The sequence below is a fragment of the Primulina eburnea genome, chromosome 2 (assembly GCF_022965805.1).
Source record: "Primulina eburnea isolate SZY01 chromosome 2, ASM2296580v1, whole genome shotgun sequence".
NCBI classification, from domain to species: Eukaryota; Viridiplantae; Streptophyta; class Magnoliopsida; order Lamiales; family Gesneriaceae; genus Primulina; species Primulina eburnea.
The window spans coordinates 40,237,300-40,258,980 of NC_133102.1; the positions used below are offsets into that span (position 1 = coordinate 40,237,300).

At 36.0% G+C, this 21,681-nt stretch overlaps 1 protein-coding gene across 2 annotated transcripts; it reads left to right on the forward strand.

The window, feature by feature from the left end:
* The first annotated feature begins 11,733 nt into the window (after positions 1 to 11,733).
* Positions 11,734 to 15,785, forward strand: LOC140824702 (uncharacterized). 2 transcript variants are annotated; one of them, XM_073186246.1, is made up of 9 exons: positions 11,734 to 12,159; positions 12,467 to 12,653; positions 12,834 to 12,967; positions 13,077 to 13,189; positions 13,282 to 13,528; positions 14,511 to 14,666; positions 14,763 to 14,842; positions 14,950 to 14,999; positions 15,467 to 15,785. In XM_073186246.1, exons 1-9 carry the CDS (start codon positions 11,752 to 11,754, stop codon positions 15,601 to 15,603), a joined length of 1,512 nt encoding a protein of 503 aa, XP_073042347.1. In that variant the 5' UTR covers positions 11,734 to 11,751; the 3' UTR covers positions 15,604 to 15,785. The 2 variants fall into 2 exon arrangements, with proteins under 2 accessions (XP_073042347.1, XP_073042348.1); XM_073186247.1 differs by lacking the exon at positions 14,950 to 14,999 and having other exon boundaries at positions 15,467 to 15,784.
* Positions 15,786 to 21,681: the final 5,896 nt, after the last annotated feature.

Consider the following 21,681-nt stretch of genomic DNA (forward strand, 5'->3'; position numbering starts at 1 on the left):
TCACCTTTCTGGAATTCCAAGGGTCGTCTTCGTTTATTCGCATAACTCGTTTGACGATCCTGAGCAGCTTTCATCCGCTGCCGAATCAACTGAACCTTATCATTCATTTCCTGTATCATTTCAGGTCCAGTCAATTGTCTTTCACCAATCTCGTCCCAGAATAACGTTGATCTACATCGTCTCCCATATAGAGCTTCAAACGGTGCCATACCGATACTCGTCTGAAAGCTGTTATTATAAGAAAATTCAACTAATGGTAAGGCATCTTGCCATCCCATTCTGAAGTCCATCACAATCGCACGTAACATATCCTCTAGAGTCTGAATCGTACGCTCAGTTTGGCCATCTGTTTGAGGATGATAAGCAGTGCTCATAGCCAAACGCGTACCCATCGCTTCTTGGAAACTACCCCAGAATTTAGAAGCAAATCTGGGATCACGATCAGATACAATTGAGACTGGAACACCGTGCAGTCTCACAACATTCATAATGTATAAACGGACCATTCTCTTATAGGGATAAGTCCGCTCATACGGAATAAAATGCGCAGATTTTGAAAGCCGATCAATAATCACCCAAATAGCATCACAGCCCTTGGGCGAACGAGGTAAATGAGTCACGAAATCCATAGCAATATGTTCCCAATTCCATTTCGGGATTTCAAGACTATGGAGCAATCCTCCCGGTTTCATTCTCTCGGCTTTCACTTGCTGGCAGACAAGACATTTAGAAATAAATTCGGCAATGTCCTTCTTTATACGTTTCCACCAGAATTGAGGTCTCAATGTCAAATACATCTTTCGACCTCCAGGGTGAATACTGTATTTGCTACAATGTGCTTCTCGAAGAAGGGCAGATCTCAAATCAGAGACGTCAGGAACTACCAGCCGACCATTAAGTCGTAAAGAACCATCAGAAGAAATCTGAAATCCAGACTGATGTCCTGCAGATACAATTTCTTTCGACTTTTGAATCTGAGCATCGCTTCGTTGGGCCTTTCGTATCTTCGATATCAAACTCGGCTCAATTTGCAATGCTGAGACAGTGACAGAATTCCAATTCGAGTGAAAAGTCCAACCAGAAGTACATATATCATCATGTACCTTGGCGACACTAACAGAAGCTAGAACAGAATCATAAACTTTCCGGCTCAGGGCATCCGCAGTAACATTCACCGATCCAGGGTGATATTGAATCTCACAATCAAAATCCTTCAGGAGATCCATCCACCTGCGTTGCCTCATATTCAAATCAGATTGAGAAAAGAGATATTTCAGACTCTTATGGTCCGAATAGATAACAAACTTTTCTCCGTACAAGTAATGGCGCCAAATCTTCAAAGCAAACACAATGGCAGCCAATTCAAGATCATGAACAGGATAACGTGTTTCATGAGATTTCAATTGACGAGACGCGTAAGCAACCACTTTGCCATGTTGCATCAGAACACAGCCCAAACCTTTACCAGACGCATCTGTACACACCACAAATTCTCCGGTACCTGAGGGAATAGTAAGCACAGGTGCTGTGGTTAATCTCGTCTTCAATTCAAGAAAACTAGCTTCACATTCATCTGAACAAATGAATCTCTGATTCTTCTGTGTCAGTTGAGTAATAGGTTTAGCTATCTTCAAAAATCCTTCAATAAAACGACGATAATATCCAGCTAAACCCATGAAGCTACGGATCTCAGAAAAATTCGTAGGTCTTGGCCAATTCAATACAGCTTCGACCTTCGAAGGATCAACAGATATGCCATGTCTCGAAATGACGTGGCCCAAAAATACCACTTTGTCCATCCAGAATTCGCATTTGGACAATTTGGCATACAAATGACTAGTACGAAGAGTTTGAAGTACCAGTCTCAGATGTTCAGCATGCTCCTTCTTCGATTTCGAATACACAAGAATATCATCAATAAACACAATAACGAATCGGTCTAGATAATCTCGAAAGACCCGATTCATTAAATCCATAAAAATAGCAGGAGCATTCGTAAGACCAAAAGGCATAACCAGGAATTCATAGTGGCCATACCTCGTACGAAAAGCAGTTTTGGGCACATCTTCGTCTCGAACTTGTACTTGATGATACCCAGAACGAAGATCAATCTTCGAGTAAACAGAAGTACCCTGAAGCTGATCAAACAAATCATCAATACGTGGAAGTGGGTACTTATTTTTCACAGTAGCCCGATTCAGTTGTCTATAGTCGATACACATTCGCATCGTACCATCTTTCTTTCGAACAAATAAAACTGGAGCTCCCCAAGGTGATACACTCGGTCGAATATATCCCTTATCGAGAAGATCCTGTAATTGTTCTTTCAATTCTTTCAATTCCAATGGTGCCATGCGATAGGGAGCTTTAGAAATAGGCGCAATCCCCGGCACAAGATCAATACTAAACTCAACTTCTCGATGAGGAGGAAAATCAGGAATCTCATCGGGAAATACATCCGGAAATTCTTTTGCAACAGAAATCTCAGATAAAGAAGACTCCTTCTTCGAAATATCAATAGCGTAGATAAGATAACCCTCATCTCCGCTAGTCAACAATCGAGACATTTCCAAGGAAGATACCAATGGAATTTTGGCTTGGGAACCCTTGCCATAAAAATTCCACTTGAGTTCATAAATCGGTCGAAATCGAACCACTCCATGACAACAATCAACAGTAGCTCGATTTGTCATCAAGATATCCATGCCAACAATACAATCAAAGTCGTGCATAGGGAGGACAATCAAATTCATAAATACCACATTATCCTCATAGATCAATACACAATTATGCACAACTTTCTCAGACAATATAATCTTTCCTGCTGGCGTGGCTATCGAAAAAATATCATACAACGGGGTACACTCAATATCGTGAGATGCAACAAATGCATGAAATATGAATGAATGAGATGCTCCTGTATCAAATAAAACACGTGCAGGATAATCGCAAAGCGTGCAAATACCTGCAATCACACCTCCAGGAGCTTCTCTTGTCTGATCCTCAGTCATGGCGTACACTCTCACTTGAGGAGGAACTTGGGCACTCTGACCACCCGGTCCTCGATATCGTGGGACACTCGACTGCTGAAAAGATGGAACAGGAACAGCAGGTCTCATCATACTAAGGCCACCTCTAAATCCTGGCTGGGGTTGAGCAGAAGTCGTACCCCTGTTCGGACATACTCGAGAGAAATGGCCTTCCTGTCCACATTCATAACAAGTACCAAACATACCTCGACATTGCTCGATAGTATGTTTGCCTCCACAATGACTACAGTAGGGAGCTATCAAAGGACTCCCTCGCTGTGATCCACTCGAACTCGAAGAAGACGAAGATGCAGAGTCAGTCTTCTTGAACTTCTTACCACTCGGCCTCAAAGTAGGCTGCTGAGCTGACACTGGTGGTGGAGGAGTATACTGTGGACCTCCCCGCCTAAGTCCAGCCTCGGCTGCCTTAGCTCGTTCAACTGCCTCTGCGTAGCTGGTAGGCAATCCAGAAACAACATATGTGTATAAAGCAGGATGTAAACCATTTACAAACCTGTTATATTTTTCCCTCGCATTCCCAGCTACGTGAGGTGCATACTTCAACAAAGTAGAAAATTTAGAAGCATACTCTGCAACAGTCATCGTTCCCTGCTGCAGATTATTAAACTCATTCTCCTGAGCAGTATAATAAGAAGGAGGAGAATACTGCTCCAAAAACTGGGCCTTGAACACATCCCATGTGACTTCAGTCCCAGCCTCTTTCAATCCAATCTCAGCGGCTTCCCACCAAGATTTAGCTCGGTCTTTCAGCTGATACAAAGCAAGTTTCAGTCTCCGAGCCTTGGAATACTCAACAATATTAAACAAGTGCTCGATTTCCTTCAACCAGGCCTCAGCTCGTTCAGCACTCTCAGTGCCAAAGAACCTCGGTGGTTTCAGATCCTGGAATCGAGCCATCACAACATCCATGGACAATCCTTCAAATTGCCCAACAATCCTCTCAGTACTGCTACTCGCAGTTTCATTTGTGTGATCCATCTACAAATCAAAAGATGAATATCACAATTTCATATTAATTTCATAATCTCATCGTCTCATATCATTATCTCATATCATCAATCTCATCAGATACTTACGCAAATCAAATCACATAAGAGCAAGTAATACAAATAAGTCAAACACATACGCACAATTCATTTGTGCCTATTCAAGTGTACACAAGACTCAATAGAGCATTCCCAGCTATGCTCTGATACCATCTAGTGTGGGGCCCTTAACTCCTAATCGTTATTACAATGCAATCTGATTAGGGTTTAATTAATCACAGCGGAAAACGGGTTTAAAATTTCTTTACAATGAGCCCAAAATATCTCTTCTGATATTTAAATACTAAAAATAGTATCTAAATTCAAATCATAAACATGCCCACACGTAATCAATCACATACGAACATCTCATATCCTCGGGACATGTCCCGGTATATAGATACATATACATATATACTGGGAATCAGACATAAACATAAAACCTCAGCCCAAGCTGTGGCTCCCACCAGAAGTACCCTCTCCGGTCTCCTGATATCCTGGAGTACCTGCCATTGTGCACACACAAAGACAACAACAGCCCCCCTTGGGGGTGAGCAAAGCTCCGTATGGAACAACCACAATATATACTACAAGTATCTAAACAATGATATATGGTATGCAATGCATGTATGTCGTGGAGGTATCAGGTCAAATGCCCATCCACTGAGCACATGTCAGAATCAATCGAATCGCTATCAAATCAAATCAATGCTCGAGCTGGCACACCGGCCGATATGGGAATACACATATGATAGCGTCGACGAAGCGCCATCAATCCCACATCTCATATCCAATCATATGGGGCCACAATTGTCTATGCTTTACGGGTCATATAATACCGGCATAGCGATTGTGTTCACAAACCCCGGAATCCAATCAAATCATATCAGGGTATCCAAGGATCATAGCTCAACGTGCATGTCATGTATCGATGTATGCATACAATGATGTGTGTTAACAAAACATTTATTTTGTACATCGATACTCAAATCTCAATGTCATGTATGCCACATCAAATCAACAAATAGGCATATAGACACGTATTCCAATCCAATCAATCAAATCAATCCAACATATATCATAAAATACAGATACCTGTCGTATGTTACCCGGTCGCAACATACCTCAAATCTCTATTCCAGTCGATGTAGCTTTATGATATCAGTGCAATAACGGTATCTACATCGATAACATATTCATTTCAATTAGTAATATCATTCAAAATCAATAAAATAAGGTCCGGATATATTTTGAACCTTACAAAATTCATATCAAATCCAGTTCAAGACATAATTCGATTCCGACTTTAAAACATAGTTTCATGTCGGTGATCCTACTACATATAGGAAATTCAACTTCAAATACATGCTATTCCAGCACTGTGATATTTAAAGGTGCCGAAACTAGAAAATTCATACCTCAACAGGAAGCTTTCGACGCGAGGATTCCAGATATATACTTTGTTTCGCGTTTGGATCACATTTCAAGGTGATTTCGTATGAAAGAAATCAAATTCTCTCGATAACTCTCGAAGGCGTAAGGATAAAATGAAAGAAAACGTACAGAATTCTCGATTTTATCACTCCACCGCTTCTCGCGCTCGGGCGGTAGAATTCTCGCGCCCGAGCGCGAGACATTCTGCCCCCGGATCGCATTTGTGCCGCGCTCGAGCGGTCAAAAGTTATCGCTCGGGCGCGGACCCCTTGGCCCGAACACTCACCCTTTTCATCCTTTGGCGCTCGGGCGGTAATTTTCTACCGCTCGGGCGCCACATGTTCTGTACAATATATTGGTTTTTGTAGGGGTGGGAAAAATACCGAAATTACCGAAAAATAATCATACCGTACCGACATTTTTTTAGGTATACCACATTTTTTCGGTATATCGAATTTTTTTTCGGTATCATTATGGTATTGGTGTGAATTTTTTCCATAGAAAAATTTCGGAATTTCGGTATCGGTACCGGTATGAATTTTTTGATATCGATATTTTTGCCACGGTATACCGAAAATCCACCCCTAGGTTTTTGTACTATATTGGCGTCCGGCCTCTCAAATCAATTCGTACAACCTCAATTCATATACAATATTCATTTTTCAATCTCATTTCTCAATTCATTGTCACGATATACATCAAAGGTATAATCACATATCAAATTCATTGATTATCGATAATCATATAAGATTTACGATAATACGATACATGGTCCTTACAAATACTGACATTGCATTACTGCTCAGCTGATTTTTTTTCAAAGCACTTTGTTCAGTAGTTGTAGTAGCTAGAGCTTTTGTCAATTTTGTTGAAGATTCACCATTAGTTCTTATTTTAAATTCGAATTCATTTGCTTTGAGATTTGCAAATAGATCATGGAGTTCATGCTTGTTAAGATCCGTTGATTCTCACATAGTTATTGTTTTGACATCACATTCTCTTGCGAGTGCCCTCATAACTTTCAACGTTATTTCTCTATTTCCATATTTCTTTTCAAGTCAGTTCAATAATAATATTGTTCACTCTTTCATCGAATTCCGACACGGATTCTCCAACATTCAACTTGATACTGTCAAATTTTGGATTGCCACAGACAATTTGTTTTCTTTGTTTGATTATTTTCTTTGCATAATTATATCAGTTTATCCCAAATATCTTTGACAGTGGGCACATTTTAATCTTGCTAAAGGTATTTTATTCAATGTCTTGTCCAATATGTCCCTGGCAGCATTGTCCAGATTTGCCTTTTTCTTATCATCGCTAGTCCATACATTCTCGGTTTTTCAATCATCTGAGGAATATCATCAAAAATTCCAATGACAGTGTTTGCTTTCAAGATCCTCATTGGTATGTCTGATGACAAACCACTTATCATCATCTTGTGCAACTAAATAAGCATGCATCCCGATCTTTCAATCATCAAAATCTTCTTTAAAGAACATTGAGATTTTGGTGAATGAGGCCATTTTGAATATTGTGTTCAGAGACAAAAATAGATAGAGACAAAAATAGATCAGCTCTGATACCACCAGTTATGATCGAAAATAAATTTAGAGGGGAAAATTTTTTATCTCAACAAATATTTCGGTCAGGTTAGCAACACTGAAATTTTATTCTTGTCAGTTCAGTTTCTAATAAGTCAATCAGAATGATTGTGCAGAAGTAGACGAATTGAAATTGTTCAAAAAAAAGCTTCTCAAGAAAATCAGTTGGGTTCTGCTGAATAGTATTTACGATTGAAAAACTTAAAATTAAATAGGCACGAAGTTTTTCTGGATGTTCAGAGCTTCAATACTTTTATGTCACCCCTTCTTTCTCACAAAAAGATCGCACTAAAGGAATTTGCTTATTACAAACAATTTGAAATCTCCCACTTCAGTTGGATTTAACATTGTCTAACTGAAACTCTTAGTAAACTTCATTCTAAAATGATTTGAGTAATAAGACTTATTACTCTCTTTTTCACATCTTTCACAAGAAAATTATAAGCATAAATTTGATCCTAAAAATGATCAGATAATAACTTATCAACATGTACTGGATTTTCGATTTACTTGACAGAAAGCTTTTTCGGAGAATATTAGTTGGTTTTCAAAAATTCAGAAATAGAAAGTGTAATTGTGTAACCTTCAGATCTTGTTCAACCTATCTATTTACACCTTAATCTGCAACTATAATATTTTCAAAATGATATCTTCATATCCAAATACAGATGTTTTTGTTATTATGTCATCGCCATTTCTGACATATCCTGGTACTGCACAGGAACATGACATTCTGTTAAGATTCAATGATTGTTGGTACGAAAACTTTATCTGCTATATCAGTTGGGTTCTGATCCTTTATCACCGATTATATTGATTTTTCGCGAAATATTTGGATTTGGACTGACTGGTCGTCTTAGATAGACTGTTAATTGAGCTTCATAAGTATCATTCTTATCAGTCTGGCTCTGTAATCAGTTAGTCTCCTTAAAAAACTTAATCTTATGAATATTCAGTATTCTTTATTAAATTCAGTTAGGTTAGACTCTGTAATTATCAATTGGATCAGCGGTCTTGTTAAATTAACGAAACTTTAATGTTCCAACTGATACTCACAAACAAAATTCTCAAATGACATGAACAAGAAATTATGCCACTACAAATTAACGAGAATTTTTTTTCAGTATCATTCTTATCAGTCTGGTTCTGTAATCAGTTAGTCTCCTTAAAAAACTTAATCTTATGAATATTCAGTATTCTTTATTAAATTCAGTTAGGTTAGACTCTGTAATTATCAATTGGATCAGCGGTCTTGTTAAATTAACGAAACTTTAATGTTCCAACTGATGCTCACAAACAAAATTCTCAAATGACATGAACAAGAAATTATGCCACTACAAATTAACGAGAATTTTTTTTCCTCCAAGGATTATGAAATAAAGCTGAATGATTGAAATTAAATCTAGGAAATATAAATGAAATTACAATAATACAAATTAAGTCAATTGCAAGGATTGCTAAAATAAGAACACATAAATTTGAGAATGCAGATTCTGTATGATATTTTGTTGGATGATTGATGAATGATTTTCATCCCTCATCCGTTATCTTCTCTTAACTTCTAAATTGTTTTGTACATAAATAGTGTATATTCATTTATTATTATTTATTAATTTATTTATTGTTCTTATTCCTCTGTTAATTCTGTGAGTTGATATTTACACTCTATTTTTTTTGTTCTTTGCACTCTATTTATGAATAAATTTAACACATATTTTATAAGTTAAGTAAATGATAGATAACACAAATAAAGTGTAAATATCATCTCTTATTAAACATTAATTCTAATTAAATTTATGCATTGAGAGCTTTCTTTGTGGGAAATTCACATCACGATGGTGGGGAATTTCTAATGTTTTTTTTTAATTGAATTCAAATCAAGTTTCTAAATTCACAAAATTTCGATCGTGACAAGTTAGTGGAACAAAAACAAAAACGTGACAACTTAAAAAACCTAAATTAAATATTTTTCCTAAAAGGTTTAGGGTCGACTCGTGATTAGTGACAGCGTTTGAACGATGGTAGAAGCTCAAGTTTGTTGGTAGTCAAACGGCCGCTGGAACGAAGATCAATTACTATTTTGATATTTTATTATTATCACTTAATAAAAATAAATAAATAATCAACCCTAAACCCAATATTCAATTGGTCCATCAACTTTTGAAATTTCATATTTTACTCAATAAGAAAAATTTAAGTATAACATCTCAAATAGGATTGTAAACGAATCTAGCTACATCGTGAGCTTTTCGACTCGGTTCGATAAAATTTGATTTGTATTCGAACTTATTGAACTCGAGACTAACTCGAACATGTTCGAACTTTTTCGAATAGAACTTGAATCAAAATTATTTTGTTCAGTAGTTCGCGAGCAGATCGTGAATCTTTATTTATTTCCGAGCCTTTCGGACTTTTCGAGTTTTCGAATATTCATTCTCAAACCTTAATGTCTGAGAGATAATTCAAATAGCTCATGAATACGTTCGAACATTTTGAGCGAAACATGAACTAAAAAATTTTAAATTTTCAAGCTACAAATCGATTATATTAGTTGGATTATGGGTATAAACGAACCGAATCGATCCGAATATGAAGAAAATTTGAAAGCTCAAATTCAGCTCGATTTAGTTCTTGAACTCAATTAGAAGTTCAAAAATTTTAAAACTTTTGGCTCGAATTCAATTCGAATTAAAACTCGAGTTCGAGTTTGGCTCGAAAGATTCGAACATGTTCACGAACTATATGAATTATTTCTCGAAAATAGGTACTTGAAAGACTCGAAGTTTATTTATTTGATATATAATTATATTATATTAATAAAATAATGAAGCTCGTGAGGGGCTCGTGAACTATCGAACAAAATAGTTAGGGCTCGAGTTCGGTTTAAAAAAATTCGAACATATTCGAGTTCAACACGAATTCGAATCAGCTCAACATTCCAAAAATAATAAATCATCATTTTGGTAGGGGATCGGATCGATTTTCGCCAAACTGGGACAAAATATTTTGATTCAAGGCAAAAACTTGTGTGAGACGGTCTCACGGATCTTATTTGTGAGACGGATCTCTTATTTGGGTCACCCATGAAAAAGTATCAATTTTTATGCTAAGAGTATTACTTTTTATTGTGAATATGGGTAGGGTTGACCCGTCTCACAGATTATGATCCGTGAGACGGTCTCACATGAGACTCACTCTAGATTCAAATACATGTGAATATGTGTGTGTGTGTATATATAAAACATGCAGATTCATTTATCGCACATATATATAATCATGTGATATCCGGAAAAAATAAAATGAGGTTAATTATTTTAAAATTTAATCGGAAGTCAATGAATGAATTAAGGATATCTAATAATACATTTTGATTAAAAAAAAATACTTTGTTTAGCATAATATCGTGATCAATAAATATATTTGCTTAAATTACGCACATTCTATTTCCTAATCGATCGATACTCTCTTTTGATATAAAATGTAGGTTCTCGTTGGGTTATGATTTTTAGTCGTGTTATGGTCAATACATGGTTTTGATCTACTAACATTGATTTTTTATTCTATTTTTTTTTTACATTATCATCGAGCAAAAATTTGTGTGAGACGGTCTCACGGGTCTTATTTGTGAGACGGATCTCTTATTTGGGTCATCTACGAAAAAGTATTATTTTTTATGCTAAGAGTATTATTTTTTATTTTAATATGGGTAAGGTTGACTCGTCTCACAGATTAAGATCCGTGAGACGGTCTCACATGAGACCCACTCTTATCATTGATGTGGTACCAGACACGTTAACCATGTCGATCACTTTGTCAGTATTTTTCGACACAACATCAACAATCCAATAAAAAAATGTTTAAATAGAAAAAAGTTACAAATTAATGGATGAAACTGTAACTTAACCATAACATAACCAAAAATTCAGTACAAAAAATGTTATTTTCTCATTTTATTACAGGCAAAAACTTGTGTGAGACGGTTTCATGGGTCGTATTTGTGAGACGGATCTCTTATTTGGGTCATCTATAAATAAAATATTACTTTTTATGCTAAGAGTATTACTTTTTATTGTGAATATCGATAGGGTTGACCCGTCTTACAGATTAAGATCTGTGAGACGGTCTTACATGAGACCCACTCTTTGTTACATTATTTTATATTGACCTTTTCACCAATCCCATTTAGCAAGTTTAACTTAACTGAGTCAACGTACTTACGCATATAATCTCAACAAACTAATACCCTCACAACCAACAACAATTTCTTATGCTGATTATCCGTTAAAAAATATTTTTGAATCCCAAAAATTGCTTAATAATTATTTTTTGAGGATAAGAGAAAATACATTTTTCAAATGCTTTATTTGAAACAATATTAAGTGATTTATTCGGAAATATTTTTTTAAACGTTTTAAAATAATTGATTTTATATTTAGATAATTGAAATAAAAGAACCTAAAGCCTAATATTTAGTTTATCTAAAAAAATCATAATTTATACTCTTTTTAAGCACTCAAAAAACTTTTACATACCAATATAAATTTGTGTCATTAAGATATCGATAAAATTCATATATTCTCTATAAATGCTACTTCAAAACAGCATGCACACCGGCAGAAATGTTACTTCAGATCAACGATGATATCAATTAGAGTGCTTCTGCTCCGATTCTCCCTTCTACTTCTTCCATGTTTCTCGAAATTTGTCTCACCATTTTCCCACAAAACCCCAAGGCTCACCCCATTTTATAAACAATCATTCATATCAAGAAATACTGATAAAATCTCGTCTGCATCGACAATTTCAAAGGATTTCAAGACGTATTTTTATACTCAAACCCTTGATCATTTCAACTTCGGATCCGAAAGTTATGAGACTTTTAAACAAAAATATGTGGTGAATTCCAAGTATTGGGGTGGTGCGGATTCAGGCTATCCCATCTTTGCATATCTTGGTGCCGAAGCCCCGCTTGATGATGATTTGGGAAGCATTGGTTTTCTCACAGATAACGCGCCTTCTTTCAAGGCTCTTCTAGTTTATATAGAGGTATTGTACATTAAATATTTCCGGCCAAGTATCGAAAGGGTTTTGCATATATTAAAAATGGGGTTCAAAAATTGTTAGGGAAATTTGGTCGTCATAGTGGCATATGAATGAATAATATATATTTATGTATATCTGTGTGTGTTTGTGTGTGTAACAGACTCCTAGTTTTCGTTGTTTGGCGAGTAAATCTTTACATAAACATATGTAGCACAGAATGAATTAAGCAGACCATTTCATGTCAACGTAGTCAGTCTGGCAGATGTCTTATTACGTTTTCTGTTGTTTTTGTTCTTGCGATTTGTTCCAGCATCGATATTATGGAAATTCAAGCCCGTTTGGATCATTAAAAGAAGTCATACGAAACGAGACAAGACGAGGATATTTCAACTCGGCTCAAGCTATAGCTGATTATGCACAAGTTCTGTTACATGTCAAGGAACAATTTTCTGCTCATATTTCTCCCATTATCGTTGTCGGAGGATCATATGGAGGAAGTACGAATATAAATAGTCAAATATTATATTTCTATCAAATCATATTTATAGTTTTAATTATAATTCAATATTCTTTCCTTTTTTTCGATGTTGTAATGAATACCAAATTCCATATCTCTGATCGATATTCATGACCTTATACATTAAAACGATCAAATGATTATTTCTTTTTCCTCTCAGTGTTGGCGTCGTGGTTTCGGCTTAAGTATCCACACATTGCCTTGGGAGCTCTAGCTTCGTCAGCCCCTATTCTTTATTTCGATAACATTACTCCCCAAAATGCATATTATTCAGTTGTCTCCAAGGATTTCAAGGTATTACTTTTCGTCTATTAAATTAATTATATAATTCGATTTGGTGTATGCATGTTATTTTTAGTTACATGCGTTCTTATGTCTGTATGTGTTTTAACTTTTATGTCAGGAAGCAAGCGAAACATGTTACCGAGCTATTCGAAAATCATGGTCGGAAATCGACAGAGTCGCCTCAAAACCAGACGGTCTCTCTATTCTCAGTCGAAGATTTAACACTTGCTCGTTAGTTGTTTTTTGACCTAATTTTATTATTATTATTATTATTCGTTCATTTACAAGAACAATCAGAAATAAAAACTTATATTTTGATTTAGGAAACTGAAAAATTCTCGCGAGTTAAAGGATTATTTGGACACGATATATACAGCAGCTGCTCAGTATAATCATCCGCCAAATTATCCGGTGACGATGGTGTGTGACGGGATTGATGGAGCTCCCAAAGGTACTGATAATCTTGGCAGGATTTATGCCGGGATTGTCTCTTATAGAGGCAAAATGAAATGCTTTGATACAAATGAATTCAATATTCCTGATGAAACTAGTGAGGGATGGCAGTGGCAGGTAAGTCATTATTCCTCAATCTCGCCTCATATGTTAAATAGGATAAATTGCATATTTGTGTTTCTATATTTGTCTATTTGCTATTTATATCATTTAATATATTGTTAAATTTTCGTCAAATTCCGCTATGTTTAATTTTTTTCAATTTTAATTCATTTTCTGACCTGACTTTAATATCACATTGATGTGACGTTGACGTGTGCAGTGTCATGTCAACACTCCACGTGAAAATAACAAAAATTACCAAAAATCGAAACTTACATGATTAAAACTGAAATTTAATAAATATAATTGAGTCGGACAACTCAAAACCCATACCGTAAACCGTAAAGGGGCACAAAAAATTTTATATATATAGTAATGATACCAACACTTTAAAGATAAAGAGACTTGTTTTAAAAAAAAGATAAAGAGACTTCACTTGTCATATATTCACGTTTAGATATATGATAGAATCTTTTGTTCATAATCCTATTCGATAGGATTTCACACTAATAAGTGGATTAGGTAATTGAATTTCATCATTATAATATTAATTTAATTATTAAATTTTGAATTGGAAAATTCCTAAAGAAATTTTTTCTTTCGAAAACTTTCATTATGTTTTTACGTTTTGGTCTGGGTTTCGACTAACAAATGATAATTTGTAATAATCTTCTTTGCAAGTTTTGTTTATATTTAATAATACAATCAATAGCTACTTAAATGAAATGTAGAGTCTTCTGTATTTTTTAAGACACGGTTTATGAATTGGTTGCTTCTGTTGTCATAAAATTATAAAAGTGAAACTTAAATGGTTGCATACATTTTAAATTATAAATGCATTTCAAATTTCTAAGTTATATAATTTGTAGTAATGGTAGATATAATTTATTTATTTTGTTAGATATAGTCAATAATCAGTGACACCAAAACATTTTATGGATAGTAAATATCAAACATATAATAGTTGAATATTAGTTTTTGATCTTTGTGTTTGTAGACTTGTAGTGAAATGGTGATGCCAATCGGAAGGGGAGAAAAGGACACAATGTTTCCGGCAGCACCATTCGATTTACACCAATTTATCAAAGAATGCACCACTTATTATGGTGTACCACCCCGACCTCATTGGATTACCACTTATTATGGAGGCCATGTAACTTCTTTTTACCCTAAATATCACATTATTATTCTTACTATGTTCTTGCATGCATGCCTTGTATTTTTTTAACCCCGAAAATCGACTTCGCAGGACATAAAATTGAGTCTCAATCGTTTCGGAAGCAACATAATTTTCTCTAATGGTCTAAGAGATCCATATAGTAGTGCAGGGTAACGTTCGAATACCCCATATATATTCCATTCAATATCGATGTATATATACACTAATTTAATATTGTGACAATTTATTTTTTCATTCTTTTATTAATCTACCATAGGGTGCTACAAGACTTGTCGGAAAGTGTTCTTGCCATAACTACATCTAATGGTATGCCCCTATATATATATATATATATATATATATATATATATATATATATATATATATATATATATATATATATATATATATATATATATATATATATATATATATATATATATATATATATATATATATATATATATATATTGAAATTTAGATTTTTATTTTATTTAACTTGCATAATTGAATGTATTTTTGTTTAATTTTTTTTCATGTTGTAGGTCAATTTACAGTCTTAGTCTACTAATTTGTACTTTTTTCGATTTTAGTCATTTTTCTTCTAATGACTAAAATTGAAAGCGATCTAATTCAGTGGACTCAGACTTTAAATTGGTATATAGCATGAAAAAAAAAGGTGATCTCTGGAAAAAATATATGTATAGGTTATTGTGTTTCTACTTTCTATCCCCCACATTGTAAGCCAATTAAGCCTAAACTTTACGTACATTGCATGTGTATGTCTCTTGTAGGGTCCCATTGTTTGGACATACACCCGTCTGCAAATACCGATCCAGATTGGTTGATCATGCAAAGAAATATAGAGGTTAATGTTATTCAAGGATGGATCCTAAAGTATCATAAAGATATATCGTCGCGATTTGAATAACTAGAACAAGTTAAAGGCGTCATATTATGTGAATGTTAAACTAATTATATGTTCCTCAGTTCATGATCTTTTTGGAATCGATTACCTGAATCCTCCGTCATCTTTGGATGTTCCCTTGTGATCAAATTCGTCGTTCTACTGTTCCAGAACTTTGTAAATTTGACTTCTGGAGACGCCGAGATTAGTTTTTGCTGGATAAATAGATTTAACATTTCACAATTCTAGCAAATTATTTTGGTAATTTCTGCCAAGTTCTTCCTGCGTCTTCGGCGAATTTTGTTTGTTATATTCAACGCGCACGGCACAATCATGATTGGAATTGGATGCATATCCAAGTATTCACAAAAAGCGACGAACGGAAGACCCCGATTTCGGAACTTTTCATGTTGTTGGACTTGGTGCAAACTGATAAAAAGAACTTTAGGTCTCCTCGTCTGCTTCTACTAAGTTGATTGAACTTATTTATATTTTGATCCATTTTCTTGATGGAAAATTTGTGTTGTATATTTGTTTAATTATATTATGCCGGCCTAGTTTTGTATTGTATATGATTTACTCACCTAATTTCCTTCTTCACAATTCTTGATTTTTCAAGCCATGCCAACAAAAGTACTAAATGAAGAGATCTAATCGATCACTAGCTGCAACGCTATTTTTCTAATATGTTTTCTACATTAGCTTCTTCTGTTATATACGCGGATTCGATATTCTAGATGAAGCAAACTTCCAAGTTAATCCACCTCTCCTTAGGGATAACTCTGTTCTATTCGTGGTACTACGCTTTAACCATTCGTTTACAGGGAGACAAGATCCCAGCATTTTTACCTCGGATGTACCAAAACTTATAGCTGATATCCAGATTCTGTTAACTTCTATTGCAGGAATGTTGTCTGTAGGTTGCTATTTCTTGACTTTGTGGCCTTTCTTTGTTTTCAGACCTATAGTTGAGGGGATTATTTCGCTTTTCTTGATATTAGCCACGCTGTTTCTGTGCAAAACTTCCTCGAAAGACCGATTGTCGAATTTTTCTCTCTCTGTTTTTCAGTGGAGGAGAAGAAAAATCATACAATTTGGTTTAGGAATGTTGACATTTCAAGCACATTTTTTATTCAAACAATTTTTTTAAAGTTTGGTTCAAAGTTGGCTACCAAACTTTGAACACACATCCTCCATTCACACTTCACCAACCCCAAATTTTTTCCTATAAATACCATGCATTTGCATCCATTCAATCCATCCCAAAAACATCCCAAAAGCACAAGCATTTGAGTGTTGTATAGCCTAGTCATTTAGATAAATTTTAGTATGCTCTGTGGTTGCGGCAATGTCCGATCTTCCACATCAGAAAGAATTTTCTATGTGATTAGAGTTGTGTTAGTTCCACTTTGAAAGTGAGATTGCGTGTGTTTCATCCAAGAATAATTATTCTTGAAGTTCTTGGTGTCCCCTAAGTTGTTCTAGGGAGAGTTGTTGTTATCTCCTATTGTTGTAGGAACGATTTGTACCCATTATTGATATAGTGGAGATTTCTTTTGTTGGACTTCGGTCTCGTGGTTTTTCCCTAATTTGGGTTTTCCACGTAAAAATCCTTGTGTCGTTTTCTTCATAATTATTATCATTGTTGATATCGTGGAAATACTTTGATCTGATATTATCGCTAAAGGGAAAAGATTCAACACTTCCGCTGTACGAAAAGTTATTTAATTTGGCTATCTTTCCCAACAAGTGGTATCAGAGCCACATTAGGATACATGGAAGAATCCATTGGAGGAATGTTTAAACTCAACGGATCAAATTATTCCATATGGAAGCCAAGCATGTTGGACATGCTATATTGCAAAGATCTGTATTTGCCATTGAGTGGAGATAGTGCCAAGCCAGAAAACATATCAAACGAAGAATGGACTATACTGCATCGAAAAGCTGTCGGTTTCATACGACGTTTTATCGAACACAGTATATTTCATCACTTCGCGAACGAGAATAAAGCTGATGCTCTGTGGACCAAAATTGAAGCTATGTTTGAGAGAAAGAATGCCTTGAACAAAGCTTCGATTATCAGAAATCTTGCACGACTGAGATACAAAGAAAATGCAAATATGACAGAGCATCTGAATGCTTACCAGGGTCTAATCAACCAATCTATCACCATGAAGATTACCCTGGATGACGAAGTTACGGCACTATTATTACTGAGCTCCTTGCCAGATAGTTGGGATACTCTTGTGGTGTCGCTCAGTAATTCTGCTCCTGATGGAAAACTGACATTACAAACAGTCAAAGATTGTCTTCTAAATGAAGAGTCCAGAAGAAAGGAGCAAGTAGCCAATTCTGAAACTAAGGCATTAGTTACAGAAATAGTTGATAATCGAGGAAGAAATTACACCAGAGGACCTCATAAAGGAAGAGACAAATCCAGAGGAAAGTCCAAAACCAGAAAAGAATTCAAGTGTCATTATTGTGGAGGTCCAAATCACTATGAAAGAGAATGCAGAAAAAAGAAGAGAGATCAAAGGAATGGGACAAAGTCGGAAGAGAAAGACACGACTGCAGTTACATCCGATGGAGATATTATCATCCTTGGTGATGATGCATGTGTCAGTATATCATACCAGCAAACTGATTGGATGATTGACTCGGGAGCTTCATATCATATTACTCCACACAGAGATATGTTTGCGTCCTACTCAAGTGGAAACTTTGGCAAAGTTAGAATGGCCAATCAAGGTTTGACTGAGGTCGTTGGTATGGGGAGCATTGTCTTGGAGACAGATACAGGGTGTCATCTCGTTCTCAGAGATGTTCGACATGTTCCAGATATTCGATTTAACATCATCTCTACAGGCAAGCTTGATGATGATGGTTGTTCCAGTCACTTTGGTGGAGGAAAATGGAAACTCACCAAAGGATCTCTTATTATTGCTAGAGGTATGAAGCAAAATTCTCTTTACCTCATGCAAGCAAAAATATCAAATGGAGAGGTTCATGAAAGCGGACCGGTTACGGGGGCCGGAAACACAACGGAAGCGAAAATTTAAAATTTTTAGAGCAAATTTTCGGCCCCCTTAAGATATTTGTGCAATATTTACAAAAACTTAAAACCATGCATAGGAGGTAAGAAAAATATACCTATCAACTTAGCAAAGTTGATGTATGGCTCCAATCAAGTTGTGAACAACTTGACTCTTCTAGGTTGAAGATCTACAAGCCTCCAACACCTTTCTTTTCTTCAAAAATAAGGCCCACCACTCACAAGGTAAACCCCCTCAAAAATTGCACTAGAAAAGTTTGAGGATTTTTCAAAGAGAAAGAATTTTTGTCTCCAAAATGAAGAACAAAACTTGAGAGAAAATGAGAGAAAAATTGGTGTAGAATTTCGGCCAAGTGAGGTTGAAGAGTGAGAGGGAGACTAGCCTAGGTTGTTGTGTAAAGTTGTCTCTCAAAAGTTGCATGCTTTTGGAATTTTTTATTAAAAAGTAATCAACAACCTTTCACCTCCCAAGCATGCAAACCCTAGCATGTCTCACTTATATTATATGGTTTTTTAACACATTAAAAACCATAGACTAAATTTTATTATCTCAAACACATTTGAGATTAATTAAATATTACTTGATTTCACTCAAGTCCCACTAGTTAAATAATTATTTAAATTGAGCTCTACTAGACTCAATATTATTTAATTAATTCAACACTTGAATTAATTTAATTATTTAGACTCTACTAGGTCCACTAGTGTTTAATTAATTCAACACTTGAATTAATTTAATTTAGTCTCCAATAATGTTCATGAAAATCACAATTTTCAACTACATTATTTACTTGGCCAAATTTTAATCTTAGGAACACTTCCATAAATTAAAATTTATATTTCTCTCTTAGAAGTCATACTTCTATTTTTCTTAACGCTTATAAACACATTTATAAGCCGTTCAACACTTTGAACTATTTTACTTCTCTTCGGGATTTACAAAGCAAGTACTTGTGTGGCCCTCAATGGTTCATTGATACAACTAGCCGTGGGTTCACATCTCAATGTGATTCGGACTAAACATGTCCTTATTCGAGCATACCCCAATTGCTCCATTCTTACTTATCAACTCCTTGATAGTAAGAACGTCAGAACTCAAGTCTGATAGTACCCAACCAATCACGTTAAACGCCTAGCAGCATCGCTTACGTGATTCCCTAGGTATCACATGATAGTGCCTGCAAGAACCATTCAATTATGGTTAGCGTACAGTACGGTCCCTTCAACTCATATATCCCGACCGATTCGACAACTATTGGTTTATCGAGAGTTGTCAATGAATCGATACTATGTGTCATGTTGTGGTTGCATCGATGGTGTAATCTATGAAACCCCTTTCATAATTACCACCATACTCTGATCAGAGATTTCAACCCACATATACATGAAAAACACATAGGATATCCATACCCGTAGGTAAGCGGTGAATCCCCGACTACAATGCATCGACTCTTATATGTTTCGCCGTAACACCCAACCTTGCCACCTAATGACCCCATAAGAGTCGGTAAACAAGTCAAAGTGAAACGCTAGCACATAGAGTCTCAATGTTGTCCCGGGTCATAAGGACTAATTCTGTACAACCATAAACCAGGACTTTTCCACTCGATAAGTGAGAACCACTTGGAAAGTCCTTTTATGGAGGGTTGTTCAGTGCACTCTACAAGGAGCACCTATCTGCATGTTCGGACATCACAATGTCCCCTACCAATGAAACATGGTACTCACATCGCAGATACTAGTCTCTAACTCGAGCGGCCTTTATCCTTCTTAGTGGCGGCTGAATCGACTAGGAACGGTTTAGAATATACAGTATTCCAAATATGAGTTTCATGATACTCATCATATGAGCATCTCATATTCTTTCTACTATTTGTATATTCAAGGACTTTATCTATGCAACTAGCATGGGTATAAAGATAAAGATGCGCCAAATTAATAAATTGAAATATTATTAAAATAAAGATCGTTTATACAAAGAGTTTCATTGTGAACAGTCGGCCAACACTTGGCTCGACGTGCACCTACTCTAACAATCTCCCACTTGCACTAGAGCCAACTACCTATATACTTTAGACCCATTGATTCGCGATGCTTCTCGAACGATGGTCCTGGTAAAGGCTTAGTTAGTGGATCAGCAACATTATCTGCGGAGCCGACTTTGTCAATCACGACATCTCCTCTTTCCACGATCTCTCTGAGGATGTGGTACTTTCTCAATACGTGTTTGGACTTCTGATGAGACCTTGGCTCCTTCGCCTGAGCTATGGCTCCCGTGTTGTCGCACATCACCGGGATAGGAGCAACTCCATTTGGAATGACGCCCAACTCTTGGACGAAATTCCTAATCCAAACAGCCTCCTTTGCTGCAGCCGATGCAGCAATGTATTCTGCCTCAGTGGTGGAATCCGCAGTACTGTCTTGCTTGGAACTCTTCCAAGAGACAGCACCACCATTGAGCATGAATATGAATCCGGAGGTTGACTTCGAGTCATCAATATCGCTTTGGAAGCTAGAGTCGGTATAGCCTTCCAATTTTAGTTCTCCACCCCCATAGACCAAAAACAACTTATTGGTCCTTCTCAAATACTTGAGGATGTCTTTCACAGCTTTCCAGTGTGGAAGACCAGGGTTGGATTGATATCTACTCACTACACTTAGTGCAAATGCCACGTCAGGACGTGTAGATATCATCCCATACATGATACTACCAATAGCCGAAGCATACGGAATTCGTGTCATCGCCGCTATCTCTGCATCAGTCTTGGGAGACATAGACTTGGATAGGGACACGCCATGACACATTGGTAGATGTCCTCTCTTGGACTCATCCATCGAGAACCGCTTCACGATGGTATCAATGTATGTGGACTGGGTGAGACCAAGCAATCTTCTTGATCTATCTCGATAGATCTGTATTCCCAATACAAAAGATGCTTCACCCAAGTCCTGCATTGAGAACTTACTTGCTAACCATATCTTTGTTGATTGCAACATTCCTACATCATTCCCAATGAGTAGAATGTCATCAACATAAAGAACAAGGA

Excerpts from the sequence above, each read along its gene's own strand:
- LOC140824702 (XM_073186246.1), top strand. The coding sequence starts at position 11,752 with ATGATATCAATTAGAGTGCTTCTGCTCCGATTCTCCCTTCTACTTCTT. Across the intron at positions 13,190-13,281 it reads CGAAGATTTAACACTTGCTC|GAAACTGAAAAATTCTCGCG; the intron begins GTTAGTTGTTTT and ends ATTTTGATTTAG. Across the intron at positions 14,843-14,949 it reads GATCCATATAGTAGTGCAGG|GGTGCTACAAGACTTGTCGG; the intron begins GTAACGTTCGAA and ends AATCTACCATAG.